General features: G+C 34.8%; 3 protein-coding genes across 4 annotated transcripts; 2 read left to right on the plus strand and 1 right to left on the minus strand.

The window, feature by feature from the left end:
* Window positions 1-2,745: 2,745 nt before the first annotated feature.
* On the plus strand, window positions 2,746-7,334 carry LOC110622027 (abscisic acid 8'-hydroxylase 2). The gene is made up of 8 exons (XM_021766407.1): window positions 2,746-3,311; window positions 3,416-3,734; window positions 3,851-4,000; window positions 4,085-4,324; window positions 4,524-4,613; window positions 4,936-5,121; window positions 5,541-5,659; window positions 6,934-7,334. The coding sequence occupies exons 1-8, from the start codon at window positions 3,121-3,123 to the stop codon at window positions 7,043-7,045; spliced, it is 1,407 nt and encodes a 468-aa protein (XP_021622099.1). The 5' UTR covers window positions 2,746-3,120; the 3' UTR covers window positions 7,046-7,334.
* Window positions 7,335-10,920: 3,586 nt separating this feature from the next.
* On the minus strand, window positions 10,921-13,091 carry LOC110622101. 2 transcript variants are annotated; one of them, XR_002489055.2, is made up of 3 exons: window positions 11,717-13,091; window positions 11,425-11,473; window positions 10,921-11,223 (listed from the first exon to the last, which is right to left on the minus strand). XR_002489055.2 is itself a non-coding variant. In XM_021766568.2 (2 exons), the coding sequence occupies exon 1, from the start codon at window positions 12,959-12,961 to the stop codon at window positions 11,729-11,731; it is 1,233 nt and encodes a 410-aa protein (XP_021622260.1). In that variant the 5' UTR covers window positions 12,962-13,091; the 3' UTR covers window positions 11,309-11,473; window positions 11,717-11,728. The 2 variants fall into 2 exon arrangements, 1 of the variants encoding a protein (XP_021622260.1); XM_021766568.2 differs by lacking the exon at window positions 10,921-11,223 and having other exon boundaries at window positions 11,309-11,473.
* Window positions 13,092-14,284: 1,193 nt separating this feature from the next.
* On the plus strand, window positions 14,285-19,703 carry LOC110622210 (ATP-dependent zinc metalloprotease FTSH 10, mitochondrial). The gene is made up of 8 exons (XM_021766682.2): window positions 14,285-14,502; window positions 14,609-14,846; window positions 14,971-15,042; window positions 15,640-15,770; window positions 16,965-17,444; window positions 17,628-18,395; window positions 18,683-18,910; window positions 19,083-19,703. The coding sequence occupies exons 1-8, from the start codon at window positions 14,452-14,454 to the stop codon at window positions 19,548-19,550; spliced, it is 2,436 nt and encodes an 811-aa protein (XP_021622374.1). The 5' UTR covers window positions 14,285-14,451; the 3' UTR covers window positions 19,551-19,703.
* Window positions 19,704-20,140: the final 437 nt, after the last annotated feature.

The raw sequence follows: 20,140 nt of genomic DNA on the forward strand, positions 1-20,140 counted from the left end.
TTACCTATGTTCTCAAAAAATGGAACTTAATATTTAGTATCAATACTTTAATTAAATATTTTAATTAATTAATTAATTTTAGTCTATATAACAATTATCAATTTTTATAATTCCAAACTTATTATTTATCTCTATAATTTAAAAAATTATAATTTTTAATTTAATAGGTATCAATCTGAATGAAAATAATTTAAATGATTTTTGAATTTATTTTTTATTTAATTTAAAATAATTAATTTAAATTATTTAACATGAATTATATATATATATATATATATAAATCTGATAAACTTAGTCAATATGAAATATATATAAAATAAAATTAAAATATTAAAATTTAAAAATGGAGATATATTTTTATATAAAAAAATTTAATAATAGTGATTCCCATATGGATAGAAAAATAATAGTTGCGGGTGGAAAGAGTGTAAAAATGGTAGGTGAATTTGCAGAGGCAAATACATGATTGATCCGATGCGGCACGTCACAATTTAATAATGTAGACATCAGATACAGATTTCACAGAAGGCCATCAACATTGAATTGTCTGAAATTTGCACTCCCCAATGATGATCACCAAGATACAGTGGGACCAATGAAGATTGTCACCATCCTACAATTGCCACGTGTAGTATGACAACTAGGATTAGAATTAAAACAGAAATATCTTTCTCTTGTTAAAAGCTACCCAACCAACAACCTCCACGTAGAAAATTCTTGCAATAAAAGCAGGCGGTGATCTCAAGATGGAGAAGCCAGCTGGGAAAATCAGAACCGTCCAGATGGCATGGAGCCCCCTTTGGAAAGTCCATCTGAATGGGGTAACGTGTTGGGATTTTGTTGCGGCCGCCTCCATTAAATTGTTTCCGGTAGAACGGAATGCGTTCCGCACGGAGTTTTCAAGATGAAGAAGAGGAAATGCATTTCCTTTCTCTTTTTCTTTTTTTAATGATTAACAGTTACGCTATGTTTCGATAATTTTGAAGAATGAAAATAAAAGAAGAAAATTATATACATTTTCCCTCATTATCTTATTTTGTTATTTTTATATAAATAGAAAATAAAAATTAATAAAAAGAAAATGATGATAAATATATAAGAATTTGTAAAAATTCTCTTTCGTAATTTTATTTGAGAGAATTTAATAATTTATGTTCAAAAAATAAAAAAATATTGAATATCTTTGCTAAATTATCTTATACAGGAGTTTCGACAGACATTTGAGGAGTATGAGAAATATTTTTTTCAAATTATCTTATACAGGGTTTTGATTTTGAATGATTATAAATTTTTGTTAGATTCTAAAACTGATATTTCTGTTAGATTGTTCGTCGTAATACTAATCTAACTGTTTATATTTTGATTAGAGAATCTACTAAGTATAATCGTCTCTCTAAAATGATGTTTCTCTTTATTTTATAAAATTTTATTAATATGATTAATAATTTCGCTTTAAAAAAATAAATAAATATATAATGATATATTTTAATTTCATTTAAAAAAAGATATATTTTAATTTAACAAAATTATGATTTCTTACTTTCTTTCTGAATTAAAGATAAAATAATAAAAATTATTGTTTTTCATGTATTATGTTTCTCTTTTTGTCTAAATAAGGTAAAATATCATATCACATTTATTTTATATAATTTATTTTCTTTTTTTTTTAAAATTTTTTCACTATTCAAACAATCGTTTAAAATGTATTCATTATAAATAATAACGCACATGAAAGATAGGACTAATAGTTGTGCATTATGAATAATAATATAATGTAAATAAATAATCAAATATTATATGAAATTAGTTAAAATATAACATTGGACTAATAGTTGTGAAATTCACATTATAATTTCCACATGCTCTTCGTATACTTTTAGAAAAATAATTTATTTAATTAAGATATACACATATATTTTTCAGTTGTGAAATTTATATAAATTAATAATTTAAACACGTATGTTAAATTTATATTTTTCGAATGAATGAATTATTTTATTAATAGGAAGCCAAGTGAGCATTTTTACTGGGAAAAATTGCGATTAGGGCAGGTAGGAACTCAAAAGCAACAGAAGAAGCTGCTGAAAAGTACGGCCCAGGGAGAGAGGGTACAGAAGAAAGGACACACCTAGGATTGCGCCACGTGTGTAGTATATGTTCAGGAGTCACGAGTCATGATATACAATGGCTTGGTTGGGCCGGGCCGGGCCGGCTGGGCTGACATATGACGGTGGCTTTGAGATAATCACCGTGGGGAATGGGAATGTGATGTTCTTTCTCTCCTGCTTTCAGGGACACAACCACTCTCCATTATCGGTGCGTGTCCTTCACCTTCATTGATTGTTTGTCCTACTTCCTTCTCTTCTTCCATTTGTAGCATTGCTTAATTACCAAAACTTCTCCTTAAAGTATGCTTATGACCCCAACGATTAGTCCAACGTTGAGAAGTCCACGCAAATTAATTACTTATATATACAACTTCAATGTACAGGACTCTCATAAAATTAGATGGAGTGGATGATTTTTTTTTTTTTTTAAATAAAGGTTTCATAGTGAATGAATTAAATATTAAGAAATTTTAATTGGAATCGCTGACATGCTCTACGATTTTTTTCATTTACAGGCTTGGACTAAAAAATCTAGGCCAAACCTTGAGCAAAAGGCGCGTGTGGGATATATGAGCGCCTCAAATAAACGTGTCCAAAGAGAAGCAATGGGCATTATATAAGGTGAAATAAAAAGTGAAAAAAGGTAGGAGATATCCCTCAAAGAGAAGGGAGGGGCACTCGGTGAGTTGGGGTGAGGGCAAGGTGTTCCCATAAACGTGGTGACGCCTGTCACCTACTTCATCTCTCCTTCCCTCCCCTTCTTCACTGCGAACTCCATATATAAGGCCCATCGCCCCCCTCATGTCTAGTATCGATTCCTCCTCACTTCCCCACGTCCTGCCATATTCTTGAACTCTTAGGCTTCTGCCACCTCTCTATCTGTGTCTCTTTGCTTTTCTCTGTCGTTGTTCATTTTTCTTCTTTTTTTCTTCATATAACCACGCTGTTCTTCATCTTCTTATTACTTTTGTCAACACCAACTTTCCAATCTTAGGAAGTTGGCTTTCTGACGATGACGGTGATGTTGATGCCAGCTCTGTTGTGCTCATTCTTGATTCTCTTGCTTCTTCCTCTCTTTCTTCAATGGCACCACTCAAAAGACAAACGCCTCCCTCCTGGTTCTATGGGTTGGCCTTATATTGGAGAGACCCTCAAGCTCTACACTCAGAACCCCAATTCCTTCTTTTCCAGAAGGCAAAAACGGTAATCACATACATACATACATACATACATGTATATATATATACACGAGAGAGACAGAAAGAGAGTTGTATTATTGTTGATGTGTCGCTATTATTTATATGTAGGTACGGGAATATATTTAAGACCCACATATTGGGATGCCCGTGTGTGATGATTTCAAGCCCAGAAGCAGCAAGAGTTGTTCTAGTGACACGGGCACATTTGTTCAAGCCAACATATCCAACAAGTAAAGAGAAAATGATAGGACCTGAAGCTCTCTTCTTTCAACAAGGAACTTACCACTCAAGGCTCAAGAAGTTGGTGCAGGCCTCATTTCTTCCTTGTGCAATAAGAGGTTCCGTCTCAGAGATTGAACAGATTGTTTTGGCATTTCTTCCTACCTGGAAATATGCCACTATTAACACTTTGCAGCAAATGAAGATGGTAATATAACCAAATTTATCTTTTTTTGCATGATAATTTTGTCTCATTATAATATTCTATATACCCATAAAAAGTTTGTTTCCTTTTTTTTGCCCTCTCCCTCCCTCTCTGTCTAGTATGCTTTTGATGTGGCAATGATTTCTGTCTTTGGAGAAAAACAACACTCGGAAATGGAAGGAATCAAACATCTATATCGCTGCCTGGAAATGGGTTATAATTCCATGCCGTTGGATCTACCAGGCACTCCCTTCCACAAGGCAATGAAGGTAAAATACTTAAAGCTGGGCCTACATTTTTATCTTGTATGCTTCATACATTATCATTATTGATTAATTTGGTTGACAAAGCAGGCAAGGAAACAACTGAACGAGGCGTTGAGGAGAGTGATAGAGAAGAGAAGGCATAGTGGGAAACAAGGAGGTGGGCTGCTTGGAGTCCTATTAGAAGCAAAGGATGAGAAGCTTAATGACTCTCAAATTGCTGATAATATAATTGGTGTTATTTTCGCTGCTCACGATACAACTGCTAGTGTGCTAACTTGGATTCTCAAGTACTTGCATGATAATCAGGATCTATTAGAAGCTGTTACGGTAATTAATTACTGTCTCTTTGTACAATTATAGTAAGATGACGCAGTAATATCATTGTAATGTAAATTCTTTATTATTATTATTATTATCCAATCATTGATTTAATAAAATAATGGTTCTGATAAATATTTGATATTTTTATATATTATTATTATTATTCAATGGCAATCAAAATTTTGTTATTATTTTGTCCTGGCAGAGTGAACAGGAAGGAATTAGACAGGAAATAATTGAGGCAAATCGAAGGCTTACGTGGGATGATACGAGGCGCATGCCATTGACTACCAGGGTTTGTATATTATCTCTTTCAATTATCAAAATTTCTTTTTTTTTTTTTTTTATTCTCATAAAAATGTACAAAGTCAATGCCATTATCATCCATATTATTTATATTTATTTTCATCATCCAATATCTAATTTCAATATTTATCTAAATATTATATTATGGGGTAATGTTTATCATTATTTTCTACAGTAAATCACAGTATCATCAGATTTAGTATTATTAAACAAATGATAAGTAGAATTATTGTATGAATTAGGAATACCACCTGATGTACCTAACAAATAATTAAATTACTAAAAGAAATAAAAAGGGTAAAAATTTGCAGGTGATTCAAGAAACTCTAAGAACAGCGAGTATACTATCATTTACATTCAGAGAAGCTGTGGAAGATGTGGAGTTTGAAGGTTACTTTATCCCCAAAGGTTGGAAGGTTCTGCCACTATTTAGAAGTATTCATCATTGTGCAGATTTCTTCCCTCAACCCCAAAAATTTGACCCATCGAGATTCGAGGTCAGCCCTCAACTAATCTTCACCCTGTGCCTCTGTATATTATGTTATGTCCATATCCACATGGTTCACTTGCTCACTGGCCCTTTTAATCAAGTGGGTCATCATGTTCTTTTGGATGCAAACACAAACACAAATATAAGGTTACTAATGCTTAGATTATCTGGAGGACTGTGTCCTTTCTTTCTCTCTCACTCTGCCCTCACTTCTTCTGGGCAATATCAGATCACGTGACCTCGCTTTTGTAGGGTAGCAAATTAATAACACTGGTTCAGTGCAATGAAGATCAGCTTGCTTTTATTTTTATTTTTGATAATTATACTTTAGCAGTTAATTAATCACTAGTTAGAGCAGAAGTGCCCTGCATCAACAACAGAGTCATTATTTTGAAGTTTTTAATTGTTTTTTATGTGATGAAGCAGGTGCCACCAAGGCCTAATACGTATATGCCCTTTGGCAATGGAGTCCACTCCTGTCCAGGCAGTGAGCTAGCCAAACTTGAGATGCTCATTCTTCTTCACCACCTCACTCTCACTTACAGGTCACTTCTTTCTCTCTTTCAAGAGCACACTGCACATGAGGTGAAGGATTTTTTTTACTAATTAATTGTTTTATACTATGGAACGGATTGGTTGATAAATTATATTAATAACGAAAGGTAGCAAAATAAATGAAAAATGGTGATTTACATGCATTATAATTTGAAATGGAAGATATAGGTGGTGCCACGTTATGGGTTTGGTAGAAGTTAGTCTGTCACTCTCTAGTCGACGACGCTGAGGAGCTGTGATGGCAATGGTGGTCCTCTCTGGGGTGTTCCTTGGGGTGTGGAAGAGGTCCTTCGCCGCAGTGAAAAGATATCGCTTGTAGGGTTTTTGAAATAGAGTTTGGGTTGAAGAGGGGTTTAGTGGACGCTAGTGTAGCCATAGCTAGAAAAGAAACTCGGTAGTTCCATGCATGATCATTAGTCAATGACAGTAGGCCATCATCAAATTACTAATTAAGTAGAATATATTGATACATCTCTATCCTCTTCAGATTTTGATTTGTTTAAGGTACCAATTGCCGAAATTTCCATAGCCATGTCCCCATCCCATTGATGCTTAGATCGATGAAATATTTATTTTCCTTCCTCGGATATCTAATCTTTATCAAACAATTTGAGCATCTCATGGAAATGTGATTTCTGGGCAATAGATATGATATGCACACAATCGCACTCTATAATAAAACGACACAGTTTGCCAGCTATTGTGTTTCAAATCAAGGGGCTAATGTGACAAATGTAATGATGATGTGTCACCTAGGAGGTTTGCTTTACACCACAGCTTTGCTCTGCACATTAGACTCCACATCATTTCTTAATTTGTCATCTTTATTGAAAAAAAAAAATATTTTTTCGGTTATTATTATTTTATTGTTTTAATTTAATTTTGAAAGCAAGATACCATTCTATGCCTCTTTGAAGAGATTTGATTCCTGTGACTTGTATCATTGTGAACATATATGTCCAAATAGAGTCAATGGTTTTTGTTTTTATATAATGATAAGAGTAGAGTCCATGGTTTTAATTTTGACATGTTCAGAAATGTTTGTATATGTAATTTGGACTGTGCTTGTGACATTGAGTTAATAAGCACATCAAATTAACAATAATCCAATAATTTAACACTCAATATCTCAAAAATACAATCCAAGATCGTTCATGGATGGCAATATTGATATTATCCTTTTATTATTTGGCGTAAATCACACTGAAATCCTTCCTCTGTAATGGAAGGTGTATTGCTCATTATTTGATGTTTTTGGGTGCAGGTGGAAGGCCATGGAAGACGAGGATGGTATACAGTATGGTCCTTTCCCTGTGCCCAAGGGGGGCTTGCCTATAAGGGTAACGCCGAGGCCTAGGAACAAATTGGCACATTGAGTCCTCCAAACGATTTGTGTTCAGTGGGGCCAGAAGCAACATAATACTTCCCCTACTCGAGCATCTTTCATCCAATTAGTTTGTGCAAATCCTTTAAGCAACTTCTATTGGGCAGTGGGACTTGTCTAGTTTTTGCTAGTCGAAACTGGGTTTGGGTCTGTAACAAGTCAATGTCAAAAGGCATCATGCTAGCCCAAAACATCCATTTCTTGATGTAATATATTATCCGGAGAAAAAAGAAAAAAAATAAGAAAAATAAAAAGATTGAATTGATGCTATGAGATTAAAACTTTGTGTTTTGAAGATCAAATTTGTGAGGCTTTGAATGTGAATCATGTAGCTGTCAAGGGTCACCAGATTTTTTTTACTCCCATTTCTCTGCGTGGCGTACAGTTATCCCTTTAATAACATTGGCCAAGATAAGCAATTGGGTGCTTGGCAAGTGGCAGGAGCGGGATGTGCACGCTAGAATTCCACGTCCCACTGTCAGAATATTTAATCAATTGCAAATTTACTACACGAGTTTAGACTGAAATGCCTTGCCATGTCCCATCCCATTCTGTTTTGTAGCTGGCCTTTGTTCAAAGAAACCAGCCAATGCCATGACTTGAAAGAATGGTGATCACATCAGGAATTGTCATTCACACGAACATAGCTTCACTGTCATCACCCATTTGATTATATGTATTTTACGCATCCCAAACGTTGTCACATCAGACTCTTCTTGCCCTCTCAATGGAGCAGCTGTGCGTAAAACACTTATCCTCTAATTTGCTTTGAGCTGGAAAATAGACACCTGTGGAACATATAACTAGTAACTTTGGTGGTGCTAACCGCAATAACCAGTTGAATTTGAGAACCAATGAAATCTATATCTGGTCAAACTCAACTGTAAGCAAAAATGCAATGGTACCAGTCGACTAAGAGTTGTGAAGGAGTGTGCACATTATAAATTCATCGACTGTATTCATTTGCGACAAGCTAATTCTATCTCAAATTAATGATGCAGCTATATGACTCACAAATCTAAGTGGAAAGGATTTAAATTAAACAGAACTGTACAATGGATAGAAGTAATCCATCATCACCCATCGCCAAATTGACGCTTGTCCAATATCAAAAGCTGTTGTTTAATGCGACTTCAGTGCATTTATTTACAAAAATTTAAATAATGCTAGTAGATCACTCAAAATGATTAGCTTACCCAACAGATGGACTCCTTGAAAGAAAAAAAAATGATGGATCCTACTTGCAGAACAAGAACACAGATAAGAAACGCTTAACTTTTCCAAAAAGTAAATGGATCTGAAAATAGCTCCACAATTCTTTCGGTAATAATTAAATAATTACACGAAGTAAAGCATGTTTTGGGAAATCCTCATGTCCAAAGCATAGTCGCTTAACTCATCCATCACGATAACAGATGCATCGTAGGAAAATCCATTATCTATTTCCTCAAATGGAAAATTTTCATTAGACATTCTTCAATGGAACAGATTTCAAATGAAACTGCAAGTGGCAACTTTCAAGCAACACGTTTAAAACAATTAGCATTTGTCAAGCCAGCCTGTATCAACATTACTTGCAGATATGATTGAAAATGGGATAAATATCTGTGGTAAGAGTTTTCAAAATCCTCGCGGGGAAAGTACAACAAATATAAGGAGCCCGTCTACAGGAGCCCTTCAAAATCCTCGCGGGGAAAGCTTTGCTCGTCTACAGGTTCATGAAAATGGAGAAAATATGGAAGGCACGAGGATAATGATTTGGCTCACTTACCATCAGAAGGAAGAACCATACCTAAGTGAACTTTATTTGAAGAGGTCTTGCACTTTACCGGTGCAAGTTCATGTGGTGCAAAAGATAAGCTGATATGTTTCACATCTTGATGAGTCGGCCATCTAGTGCAGATAAGGTGGCTTCCACCTTTCCTGGAACTTTTTCAATTTAGGGACAGGGAGTTCCGTAAACAGTCTATAGCTAAAGCACATTGAATGAAACATCCAAGACAAATTGTAAGTTAAAAAGACCAAAAGAACAAAGCTTAAGCCATTCAGTAGCAAATTGCTTTGAGTTTTGCGCAATCATGCTGAAAATTGAGGGCTGCTGCTGCTGATATTTATGCTGGATCAACGCACATGCTTCTATTAGAGAGTCAATGAGGCAACACAAAAACTCAGGAAATAAGATGTAAACTACCTGCTGCACATGACCCAAAAACAATGTTTAATTGCCAAATAGGAAACTGCTACTTGCCTATGCTGCAGTGGCAGCGAGACCTTAAACTTTTTACATCATAATGTTATGGGATTAGATTCAATCTTGAGATTAGATTCAAGTTCACGGACAATCAATCATGAGCATTACTTTTATCCTTCCAAAAGGTGCCAAATGTGCAGGTAGATGGACAACTTTTTGTCAATAGATAAGGAAGTCCTTGATAACAAAACAGTGAACTTTTATCCAGTGCACATTATAAAGTAAAAGAACTAAAGTTTTAGCAGACTTCAGCAAATGAAAGAGAGATATAACAATTTACAGTCAACAACAATTGTCATTCTTAAACTTAACCTATATCCAATCATGCAACTGCAGGTTTGTTCTGCATTGTAAGCCATTCAATTTCTTAATTTGTCAGGTTTATTTGAACATCAAATTATTTAGATAAAATACAATAACCCTTCACAATAACTTCAGTAATGTGACTAGTGTCATAGTGTACCTGTCCGTACCGTTTATAGAATAATAAAATGTCAGTAAATTTTGTGAATTATTCATTAGTAAAGGCTAATGAAATGTCTAATATGGGTCCGGTTCACTGAAATTTGTATATGACAAGCTGTGGGTGATAAGGATACAATTTAACATGGAAAACTTAACAGATGAGATCGGTGACCTGATAGAAAATATATTAAATTTCTCCAATTATGTTAGGAGCAATATGTGATCCTATGCTTTTGCTTACATGAGCATATGGATGCAGAATGTATATTATCATATACTTTATCTGCAGGATCATATAAAATATTACCCTTAAAGGGTCACAAATGAATGATTCGTTATGGTCAAGTAGTCATTTATGGCTACAACAGCCAACTCTCTGATCTTGCTAGCGAAAGAATTTGGACTAACTTCTCAAAGATGCACTTCAACTGACAATCTTATCTTGCTACACTTTGATCTCAATGTTCTCATATAAGCTCCCCATTAACCTGACGAACTATCATTATCAACCTAAGCAAAATTGTTCTACTACTGAAGAATAAAGTCTTCACTGTATTTTCATTGTTCCATTTAGAACACATTATGACAAAAAATTGTCTATAATAATAGTTTTCTGGTACATGGTTCGAACTAAATTGCAAATACTTTGCTCAAAACTCCAAGCGAGTGGGGATGTTGAGCATTAAAGCAAGGAATTATTGTATGAATCAACCAATTTTTACAAGCCAAAAGCTCTTATGCAAGTATACTGCTCTACCAATTGATGTCGGTGAAGAGTTGCCAGACATTACAATAAACAAACACTATTTGGTTCGCCACTTGCAAAATGTGGGAAACTTCACGCACTACAAAGCCCTTTTTTTCTCTGGGAGCACCAGCAAAATTATTATATTTCAATCATTACATGATCATGGAATGTGAATTACCAAAATAATGACCGACATTATATCTTTAAAGAAAAGCGCTTAATTCCTCTGTCATAAAGTCGTCGAGCACAAAGGTGTGGTGACTGAAAAGAAGCCAAATATACAGTCCCATTAAACACTGTTCTATTTCTAAACCTTGTATAACACAGGTAGGAACATTCCAGATGATATAAAACTCAAGGAGCGTGTCCTATCCCTTACCTGAATGTGTGTGTCTGTCTATCTTTTGAGGGAAAAAAGAAAAAAGATGATATATATAACTAGATACCAGATCGTGCAACTGTTTTGTGACAAGAAGAAAACCAGTGGCAGACATTAGATATTCACATCCATTTCATCCCCAATAGTTGTTATCTCTTCTTTTCATAGAAAGCATTCATTCTCACGCATACATTTAAGCTGATACTTGTTTCCTGAATATCAAAAGTTGCCAGGGCATGAAACATGGTTGACTTGACTTTTCCAAAAGCCAAACAAGTTGACAAATCTTCCTCATTTAAATCGTTTCACCGCGATTACCAAAGGATTCTGCCAAATTAAGCAAGTTTCTTGTTTAGTTATCTCGTGCACATCCTTTTCATATGCACAACTAAATATGAACATCAACTTATGAGTTATAAACCTTACTAGTTTCCACATGAAATAATGTGATTAAACGAAAATCAAGGTCATTATTACAAGTAAGTTCTTGAAACAGAAAAAATTAGCAAGAAGCAGAAGAAAGATTACATTTGTATCACAAAGCCATAACCTTGCAAGCCAGTTACTGGAATTGAACCTACATGAACCCAAGGAATCACCACAAACCAAAAGCATCAATAAACATAGGAATCATATCAAACATAGGAATGAATGAACTACTTGAAAGTAAATTCCTGAGGAAAAAAAGAAATGAAAAGAAGCCAACAAAGATGAATAATGATGACGAACGGACTTGTACACTATTCAATTGAACATTTACCATTCTAGTTTCAAACTCAACTACTTGTGAAATAGATCACGTTGAAAAACAAAGGCATACCTGGAGATTGCATTAATAAACTAAAGGAATCAACTTGTATCGGACTTTGTTCATGTAATCTAAGTATCTCTCACCAAAAGTCTCTATCATCAGAGCCTCCTCCACTTTTGCTCTCTGGCCATAATATATCAAACATACTGCTACCACAAACAACAAGCTCAAAGGTGCACGAAGTGCAAGAAAGTAAGTCGCAAACAACAGCATTGTGGATGAATATATTGGGTGCCGGACCCACCTATATGGGCCAAATTGCACTACAGCAGTAGGCACCACCACCTTCTCTGAATACTTGGCAAGGTAAAGTGTCGAGTTATATTGCATCAGCAAAGTTATTAATATCAAAATCCACATCCCCGCATTGCTCCATCCACCAGGAATAAGGTGTAGCTCTGGCCCTTCAAAAGCTGCGAGCCAATGACCAACCATGACACCAACACAGAAGAAAAGGCCATACCACTTGGGTGGGCTTAGATCCCACTTGGGGTCATGTGGGCGAGCAAATAAATCTCCATATAAACGTTTCCTCACGCTAACATTGAAGAAAAAGAAATAATGATACACAAAGAAGAACACAAAAGGCCATCCTTCGAGGTAGCCATTAAAATGGGCAGCAGGGACAAGAGTTAGCCAAGTGAAAACTGAGGTAACAAGAGCAAGTTGCTCAAAAATGCTCGCTTCACCCAAATAATGTCTATAAAAGCAATACAACCCGTAGACAGCAACTGATATTGCCACCAACCACGGCCAAAATAACCACGTCCAGCTAAAATACATCCAGAAAAATGGGTTCAATAACAAATTGACCGTCCACTTTGCGGCTGAAATTGCGATCGATATGACACCAGACCACTTGATGATATCAATTGGAGTTAATTGCAAAAAGGTTGATTTCACTTCATCAAGAGAGATGTTTTTCAGACGCTGCAGCCATGGGTGGTCTTGGGAGGAGTCTGTGCTTGCAGAGGTGGAGTAGGAGCATTTGACAGAAGAGATTAAATGGGTTCTCGTCAATTTTAAGGGCGATGGTGACTGATAGAGCGAAAATGCAAACGAAGGGTTTAAGGAGGTTTTGCTGTGTGTATGGCTCTGGTGGCACTGAAAGTTGACATCGCGTCGATGCAATTGAAGGTGTTTGTTGAAATGCCTAAGAGAAACTCTCTTCGTGCTATAATTACTAAGAGTGTTCGGACGAGCGTAACTAAAAGGGATTGCTCTCGAGTGAAGCATAAAAGATGAAGTTTCCATTGTTGAGCAAATCAAAAGAGCAGTGAGTTTCTGGAGAAAATTGAGGAGGTTTCTACATTAGCATTTAGTACGGCCTCACTCAGACAACAGAACAGGGCGACGCCTTGTAGCTTCAATCAACAAATACAACTTTTCTCGGCGTTAGATGGGCCTAAGCCATTCTCGTGATGGCCCAATATTATAGTGCTAAGTTGGGCGTGTTGATAAGTATATGAATTTTCCAAATACAGAATCACCCACCAACCCAAAAATAATATCACAGGCTCAAGCTACAGTGGGTAACTCCATTCAGACAAGAGGCTGGGGAAGAGACAAAACATAGTTTATAATATTTATTGACCTTAAAATGTAATAATCAATTATTTAAAAAAAGAAATATTTTAATATAATAAAATTTTATACAAAGTAAGTAACACATGACAACACTAATGAAATACTCTATTCAAATAAAATAATACGTGTCAAATTTTAATATCATGTGTCAATCAACTCCATCACATAAGTCATACCAAATTATTTCTTATATGATAAAGTTTTAAATATTGTTTATTTTGAAATTTAATCAATAAATCTGAATTTAATAATAATTCTTAGGATTAATACTCCCATATTTTTTAGGAAACATTCCTATACCAATCTTTTTACAAAATTTGTGGGAAATATGTGATTTTTTAAAATATTTTTCTTTGTTCAGCTATTTTAGAAAATTTATTTTTAAAATATTTATTTTAATTATTAACAATAAATGTGATAATTAAATTATAATAAATATAATAACTTTACTTATTAATATTATATGTTCCAATGTCCGTCGATCTTAATAATAATTAAGTTATCAAAAGTAAAATATTAATATAATAAAATTAAAAATTATTTTAATTAATTAGGCAATAAATTAATTAACGGAATACGGTTAACAATAACTGTAATTTAATTGTGATAATTTAAGGATAATTAATATTATGATAAAATAAATATTTTTATTAATTACTTGCATATATTATGACATTTTTTAATTTTGAATATAAATTATATGACTAAAGAAAAATAAAATATTGATATAAATTAAAGAAAATATTATTTTTTTACTAATGTACTCCGGACGAATAGTTTTTATTAAAATAGTGGATATTATTCAAATAAATTATATACAATTTAATTACAAGAGATAAAAAATAAATGACCATTATTCTAGAAGGAAAAGGAAAAAAAAAATCAAAGGGCTTTCATATTTTCAAGATATTAAATTACAATTTAATAATAGATAATAGTAAATAAACAATTTTTATTTAATTATCTACTAAACAATCTGTGGGCTGGCCGCCCTGGTACCCAAGTTCACAGCGCGAAGCGAACGCGGACACCAAATTCCCTCCCTTTGAAGTCCATAAAACCAAACACCCTGTTTTTTTGATTTTTTTTTTGTCAACAGCATAAAACCAAACACCTCGATTTCGTATTCTATCAAAATACCATTAGTTGTTTATATCATGATTTTTTCTAAGCTCACTGGTTCATTTGCTCGATCCTCTCGTTCTGCTGTAAGTTTCGTATTTTTTCTAGTTAGTGATATATTTTTTTTTTCTGAATTTTAATTGAATGCGTATGTGATACATATATATATATATATATTTTTGTAAATGATAGAATGTGCTGCGTGGTGCTGGTGGTGGGAGATTGGCGATTTCTCGAGTAGCTGGAGGAGCAGGTGGAGTTGGGAATACAGATAAATTTGATGGAGGATTAGGGTTTGTGAGAGGATATTTAGCTTCAATTGGAGCTCATAAGGATTTTGGCTCTAAATCTAATTTATCCGATTTGAATTACCTTCTTGCGAACCCTAGAATTCGACGATTTTTCTCCAGCGAAGCTCCTAAGAAGAAGAGTGAGCAATTTTTTTTTTTTTTTCCTTAAGAAAGAGATTCCTTTTCAACCTTTTAGAGGATTTTATGGATTGTGGTGTGAGCATTGGTTGTGTAGTTACTTATAATTCTGGCATCTGCTTACAGATTATGAGAACTTTTACCCCAAGGAAAAGAAGGAGGTTCCAAAAGGGAATGAGCACAAATCTGAATCCAAAGGTGAAGTTCACTCTTTAAGTTTCTGTTGCTTTGTTTACTTTGTGTTCTTTTCAATGCTGGATTGCAATGTTGTATTCCTAAGTTTGCTATTATGTTAAATGAAAAATGATGAGAATGGGAAGGGAAAGCTTTGTTTTCTTTTTGGCGAAATGTCACTTCAGAATGCGCAAGTCTGTTGTAGTTTCCTTTCTTCAATTTATGACTACAGTGTCCATCTTGTGGGGGGGGAACAATGTCGTAATATGCCCATAAGGTACTTCTTTTCTTGTTCATATGAAATTCAACCTGCTTAGCTTGCAAGAACTGCCATAGTTTTGTGGTGAAGTTTGGGTTCTGCTTTTGTAACTTGGAGAAAAAGCATAATATTGTGCCATCCAAGTTACTGGTGAACATGCAATTACTGCTAGCTCTATCATTATATATATATCTATATGTAGATAGATGGATAGATAATGGAATTTGAAACTATCATTTTTCTTTGCTTCCCTCTATCTTCATGAGTTTTTGGCATTTTAATGGCATTTATTTATAGTTAAAGTCTCTGATAGAGCATGTCAGTGTTTTTCCCCAAATTCTAAACATTCATTTCGATTTCAGACGATTCAAATGCAGATGATGAGTGGAACTTTCAAAAAACATTCGTTAAGCAATTCAATTTACTTACCCCTTTACTGGTGATCGGAATACTTCTTTCTTCCTTCTCTTTTGGTCCTACTGAGCAGCAACAGGTAAGCAATCTGATTTTCTTTCCTAGAATGTTCTACTGTTTGCTTCACTTCATATTTAATTTAAATGAATAATAACTGTTAGCATGTTAATCGCCTCTTATTTTTTGGATTAGTTTACACAAGTCAATAATGATAGGGAATTTGAGTTACGATTTGAAGTATCTGATTTCTTCTTCCTCTTTATATATGCAACCATAGTTGTCAAATCAAGAATCAAATCAAGAATTGAAATTTTCATTTTGTGAATCAACAATTGAATTGAATCGTAAGATTCAGAAAAATTTTAAAAATTAATTAAAAATAATATATGTTTTAAAAATAAGTAGAATATCATTTGTCTAAATTAAAATTCGTTCTATAATAGAATAATATATTTCTATTATTTTATATAGTTTTATATAATAAATTAGGAACTCTTGAATTATACATAATGACTATCATTTTATGTGTACTGAAATTCTCATTTAAACTTATTAAATAATAAAAAAAGGATAGCATGTTACATTAAAATATTACAATATCTTAATATAAAATGTTATAACTTGACAACTATAATTAGAAAAGCAAATGAACTTTAAGAAAGGAAGAAAAAGAAGAGGGAAAGGGAAAAGAATGGGTTATGGAAGAAAAGTGGATAAGCAAAAGGTTTATGTACATTTTTTATAGCAAAAATGAATGCATTTGAAACTAACAATCTTATAAAAAAATAATCCCTTGAATTGAGTAAAGACTCAGCCTTTGAATATTGTTCACCTGATTTGCTATCAAGTCTTTCAATTTAGTCACAATTCAGGTACATTTGCAATTTGAGCTGTAAATGCGAATTGCTTGGATATGGAGTTGAATTGAGAATTGTAAGATTTAAGTACATTTAAGATTCGCCCTATAGATTCAAATTTCGAATCGAGAATCATAAGATTCTAACAATGGTGTGTGCAATGTATATTTTTATCTGGTTTCCACTTTGAGATCTTTTTCTACTTCTATATGCTTCTAGATACTGTATTTGATGTTATTCTGCCTTGTTTAAGGCATTAATATAGTAGTCCTATAGAGAGTTAAATTTGCCTAGTCATTATTAATGTGCTGCTGCAAAATAATGAGAATAGAAAATCTGTATTGGATGGATAGTGGATATGCATATAACTACGTGATCTACTCTCGCTCATGTGCTTTTCATTTTTTTCTTGGCAGATTAGTTTCCAAGAATTCAAAAACAAGCTTCTGGAACCAGGTTTAGTTGACCGTATAGTTGTCTCCAATAAATCAGTTGCTAAAGTGTATGTAAGGAGCTCACCTCAGAATCAAACTAGCAATGATGTTGTGCAAGGTCCTGTTAGTGGTGCCCCTGCTGGAGGTCGTGGGGGCCAATATAAATACTACTTCAATATTGGAAGTGTTGAATCTTTTGAGGAGAAGTTAGAGGAAGCCCAAGAAGCACTAGGGATAGATCCTCATGACTATGTTCCTGTTACGTATGTATCTGAAATGGTTTGGTACCAAGAATTAATGAGGTTTGCACCAACACTCTTGCTTTTGGGAACCCTCATGTACATGGGACGGAGAATGCAAAGTGGATTAGGCGTTGGTGGTGGCAATAGTAAGGGTGGCCGTGGAATATTCAACATAGGGAAGGCCCATGTAACCAAAGTGGATAAAAATGCTAAAAATAAGGTTAGCTTCCTCATGTCTTTTTTAAAATAATGATGCCCTCTTTGCTCCATCTAGCTTTTTGGAACACCAGTTTCTTGCCTTACTCTGTTTCTTTATTATTATAAAGATGCTCTTTAGCACTATGTTACATGGATTCTGCAAGTCGTTTTCAATATTCATTCATTTTTCTCTTGTGTACTCCAGGTTTATTTCAAAGATGTTGCTGGTTGTGATGAGGCAAAACAAGAAATCATGGAGTTTGTACACTTCCTTAAGAACCCGAAGAAGTACGAGGACTTGGGAGCTAAAATTCCTAAAGGTGCTCTTTTGGTAGGCCCTCCAGGGACTGGAAAGACCCTTCTAGCAAAGGCAACTGCAGGAGAATCTGGCGTGCCTTTCCTGTCCATTTCTGGTTCAGATTTCATGGAGATGTTTGTTGGTGTTGGACCATCTAGAGTGAGAAATTTGTTTCAAGAAGCAAGACAGTGTGCCCCTAGTATTATATTTATTGATGAGATAGATGCAATTGGCAGGGCAAGGGGGCGGGGTGGCTTCTCAGGTTCCAATGATGAGAGAGAAAGCACCCTTAATCAGTTGTTAGTAGAAATGGATGGCTTTGGAACTACTTCTGGTGTTGTTGTGCTTGCTGGCACTAACAGGCCGGACATTTTAGACAAAGCTTTGTTGAGGCCAGGGCGGTTTGATCGCCAAATTTCCATTGATAAGCCTGATATTAAAGGCCGTGAACAGATATTTAACATCTACTTGCAAAAAATAAAACTTGATCACGAGCCATCATATTACTCCCAAAGGCTTGCAGCCCTAACTCCTGGATTTGCTGGGGCAGATATTGCAAATGTTTGTAATGAAGCTGCACTAATTGCTGCAAGGAATGAAGGATCACAAGTCACAATGGAACATTTTGAGGCAGCAATAGACAGAATCATTGGTGGTTTGGAGAAGAAGAATAAGGTAAATCATCTTTCTTCCGTGGCTGCATTTGATGTCTCAGGGGGTTCCACTGAGATAAAATCCCTTACATGATGTTTGGATGATTCTTCTCCGGAGCACAGGCATATACAGATACAGATACTTTCTCTCTTCTTTATTTTATTTTATTTTAATTTTAAAGTTTCATCAAGGAGGAACTTCCATCTGAATTAGAAATTCACTTTTTGCTGCCACTGTATTATGTTTTTCCCCCTCTCTTCTTAAGAGCTGGTGTAAGAAAATTTCAACATTCGTGTTGTGTCAAGCAGGTAATTAGCAAGCAGGAACGCCGAACTGTTGCTTATCATGAATCAGGCCATGCTGTTACTGGATGGTTCTTGGAACATGCAGAACCCCTTCTGAAAGTGACGATTGTTCCACGGGGTACTGCTGCTCTTGGATTTGCGCAATATGTTCCTAATGAAAACCTTCTCTTGACCAAGGAGCAGCTTTTTGATATGACGTGCATGACCCTTGGTGGTCGGGCAGCTGAGCAGGTATTGATACTATATTTAACCGCGTCTCAATGTGCACGGTGGTGCACCACCTTCTAGCTAAAAACTATGAATATGGATAAAACTTTTCAATAGCAGATGAGCATACAGCATAATGAACAACGTTGTCTCGTCTACCTTGAAGTAATACAAGATTTTATTTATTTGAATGCAGGTTTTGTTGGGAAAAATCTCAACAGGAGCCCAAAATGACCTGGAGAAGGTAACAAAGATGACATATGCCCAAGTGGCAGTGTATGGGTTCAGTGACAAGGTGGGCCTCCTATCTTTCCCTCAAAGGGAGGACACATTTGAGATGTCGAAGCCCTACAGCAGCAAGACTGGGGCTCTTATTGACAATGAAGTGCGAGAATGGGTGGGCAAGGCATATGAAAAGACGGTCCAACTTGTAAAGGAGCACAAAGAACAAGTGGCTGAGATTGCTGAGCTGTTGCTTGAAAAGGAAGTCCTTCACCAAGATGATCTGGTTCGAGTTTTGGGTGAACGGCCATTCAAATCAAGTGAAGTTACAAACTATGACAGGTTTAAGGAAGGTTTTAAAGAGGAAGAGAAGGGTACAGAAATGCCAGCTAGTGGTAACGAGGAGGAACACACTTCACCCATACAGGTTGCCCCTGCGTAAGTTTGGAGGCATTGGAGCGGTTGTACATTTCTTTCATTTGTAACTGAATTATGTATACTTTACATTTATGCTCATTATGGCGTTTAAGAAATTTGTACACCCATTTGGAATAACTAATTTATGTGTTTAATTGAAAATATTTTTATAGTGAAATTTATGCATTTACCTTGCGTTGGATAGGATTTATTTTTCAAAAAAAAAAATAATTTAACAAAATCATGTTATAAAATAAAAATTTTCAAATTAAAAAAGATTGAATTTTTTTATTTTAAATAAAATAATTTTTAGTGGAAAGTGATTGAATTATTTTTTATTTTTTTATTTGCAATAAATTAATTTGGAAAAATGAATAATTCAATGATAAATATTGTCCTCTTCCTGGTCCATGATAGATCTGGTTTTCTTCTGGGTCCCTTCTTGCTGGGCTCCCTGGTGGATCTCTCCATGTTCTTCCTGGTGAAGGGACCTGTAAAATAAGAAAGAATGGTCAGGGGCCTACCGGGTGTGCCCCGGCAGAGGCCCTCCGACGCTCAAGTCAGATTTTATGGCTCAGAGTAGTATATTTAGGCAAGGGTTACAGTAAGAATAAA

Source organism: Manihot esculenta, chromosome 1, assembly GCF_001659605.2.
Source record: "Manihot esculenta cultivar AM560-2 chromosome 1, M.esculenta_v8, whole genome shotgun sequence".
In the NCBI taxonomy this organism is placed as follows: domain Eukaryota; kingdom Viridiplantae; phylum Streptophyta; class Magnoliopsida; order Malpighiales; family Euphorbiaceae; genus Manihot; species Manihot esculenta.

What these genes read in the sequence shown, in the direction of transcription:
- LOC110622027 (XM_021766407.1), top strand. Translation starts at nt 3,121, where the DNA reads ATGACGGTGATGTTGATGCCAGCTCTGTTGTGCTCATTCTTGATTCTC. An exon ending in CTTTGCAGCAAATGAAGATG is followed by an intron (nt 3,735 to 3,850) that starts GTAATATAACCA and finishes CTCTCTGTCTAG; the next exon opens with TATGCTTTTGATGTGGCAAT. An exon ending in CCTTCCACAAGGCAATGAAG is followed by an intron (nt 4,001 to 4,084) that starts GTAAAATACTTA and finishes TTGACAAAGCAG; the next exon opens with GCAAGGAAACAACTGAACGA.
- LOC110622210 (XM_021766682.2), top strand. Translation starts at nt 14,452, where the DNA reads ATGATTTTTTCTAAGCTCACTGGTTCATTTGCTCGATCCTCTCGTTCT. An exon ending in CGAAGCTCCTAAGAAGAAGA is followed by an intron (nt 14,847 to 14,970) that starts GTGAGCAATTTT and finishes ATCTGCTTACAG; the next exon opens with ATTATGAGAACTTTTACCCC. An exon ending in GTGGTCGGGCAGCTGAGCAG is followed by an intron (nt 18,911 to 19,082) that starts GTATTGATACTA and finishes ATTTGAATGCAG; the next exon opens with GTTTTGTTGGGAAAAATCTC.
- LOC110622101 (XM_021766568.2), bottom strand. Translation starts at nt 12,961, where the DNA reads ATGGAAACTTCATCTTTTATGCTTCACTCGAGAGCAATCCCTTTTAGT.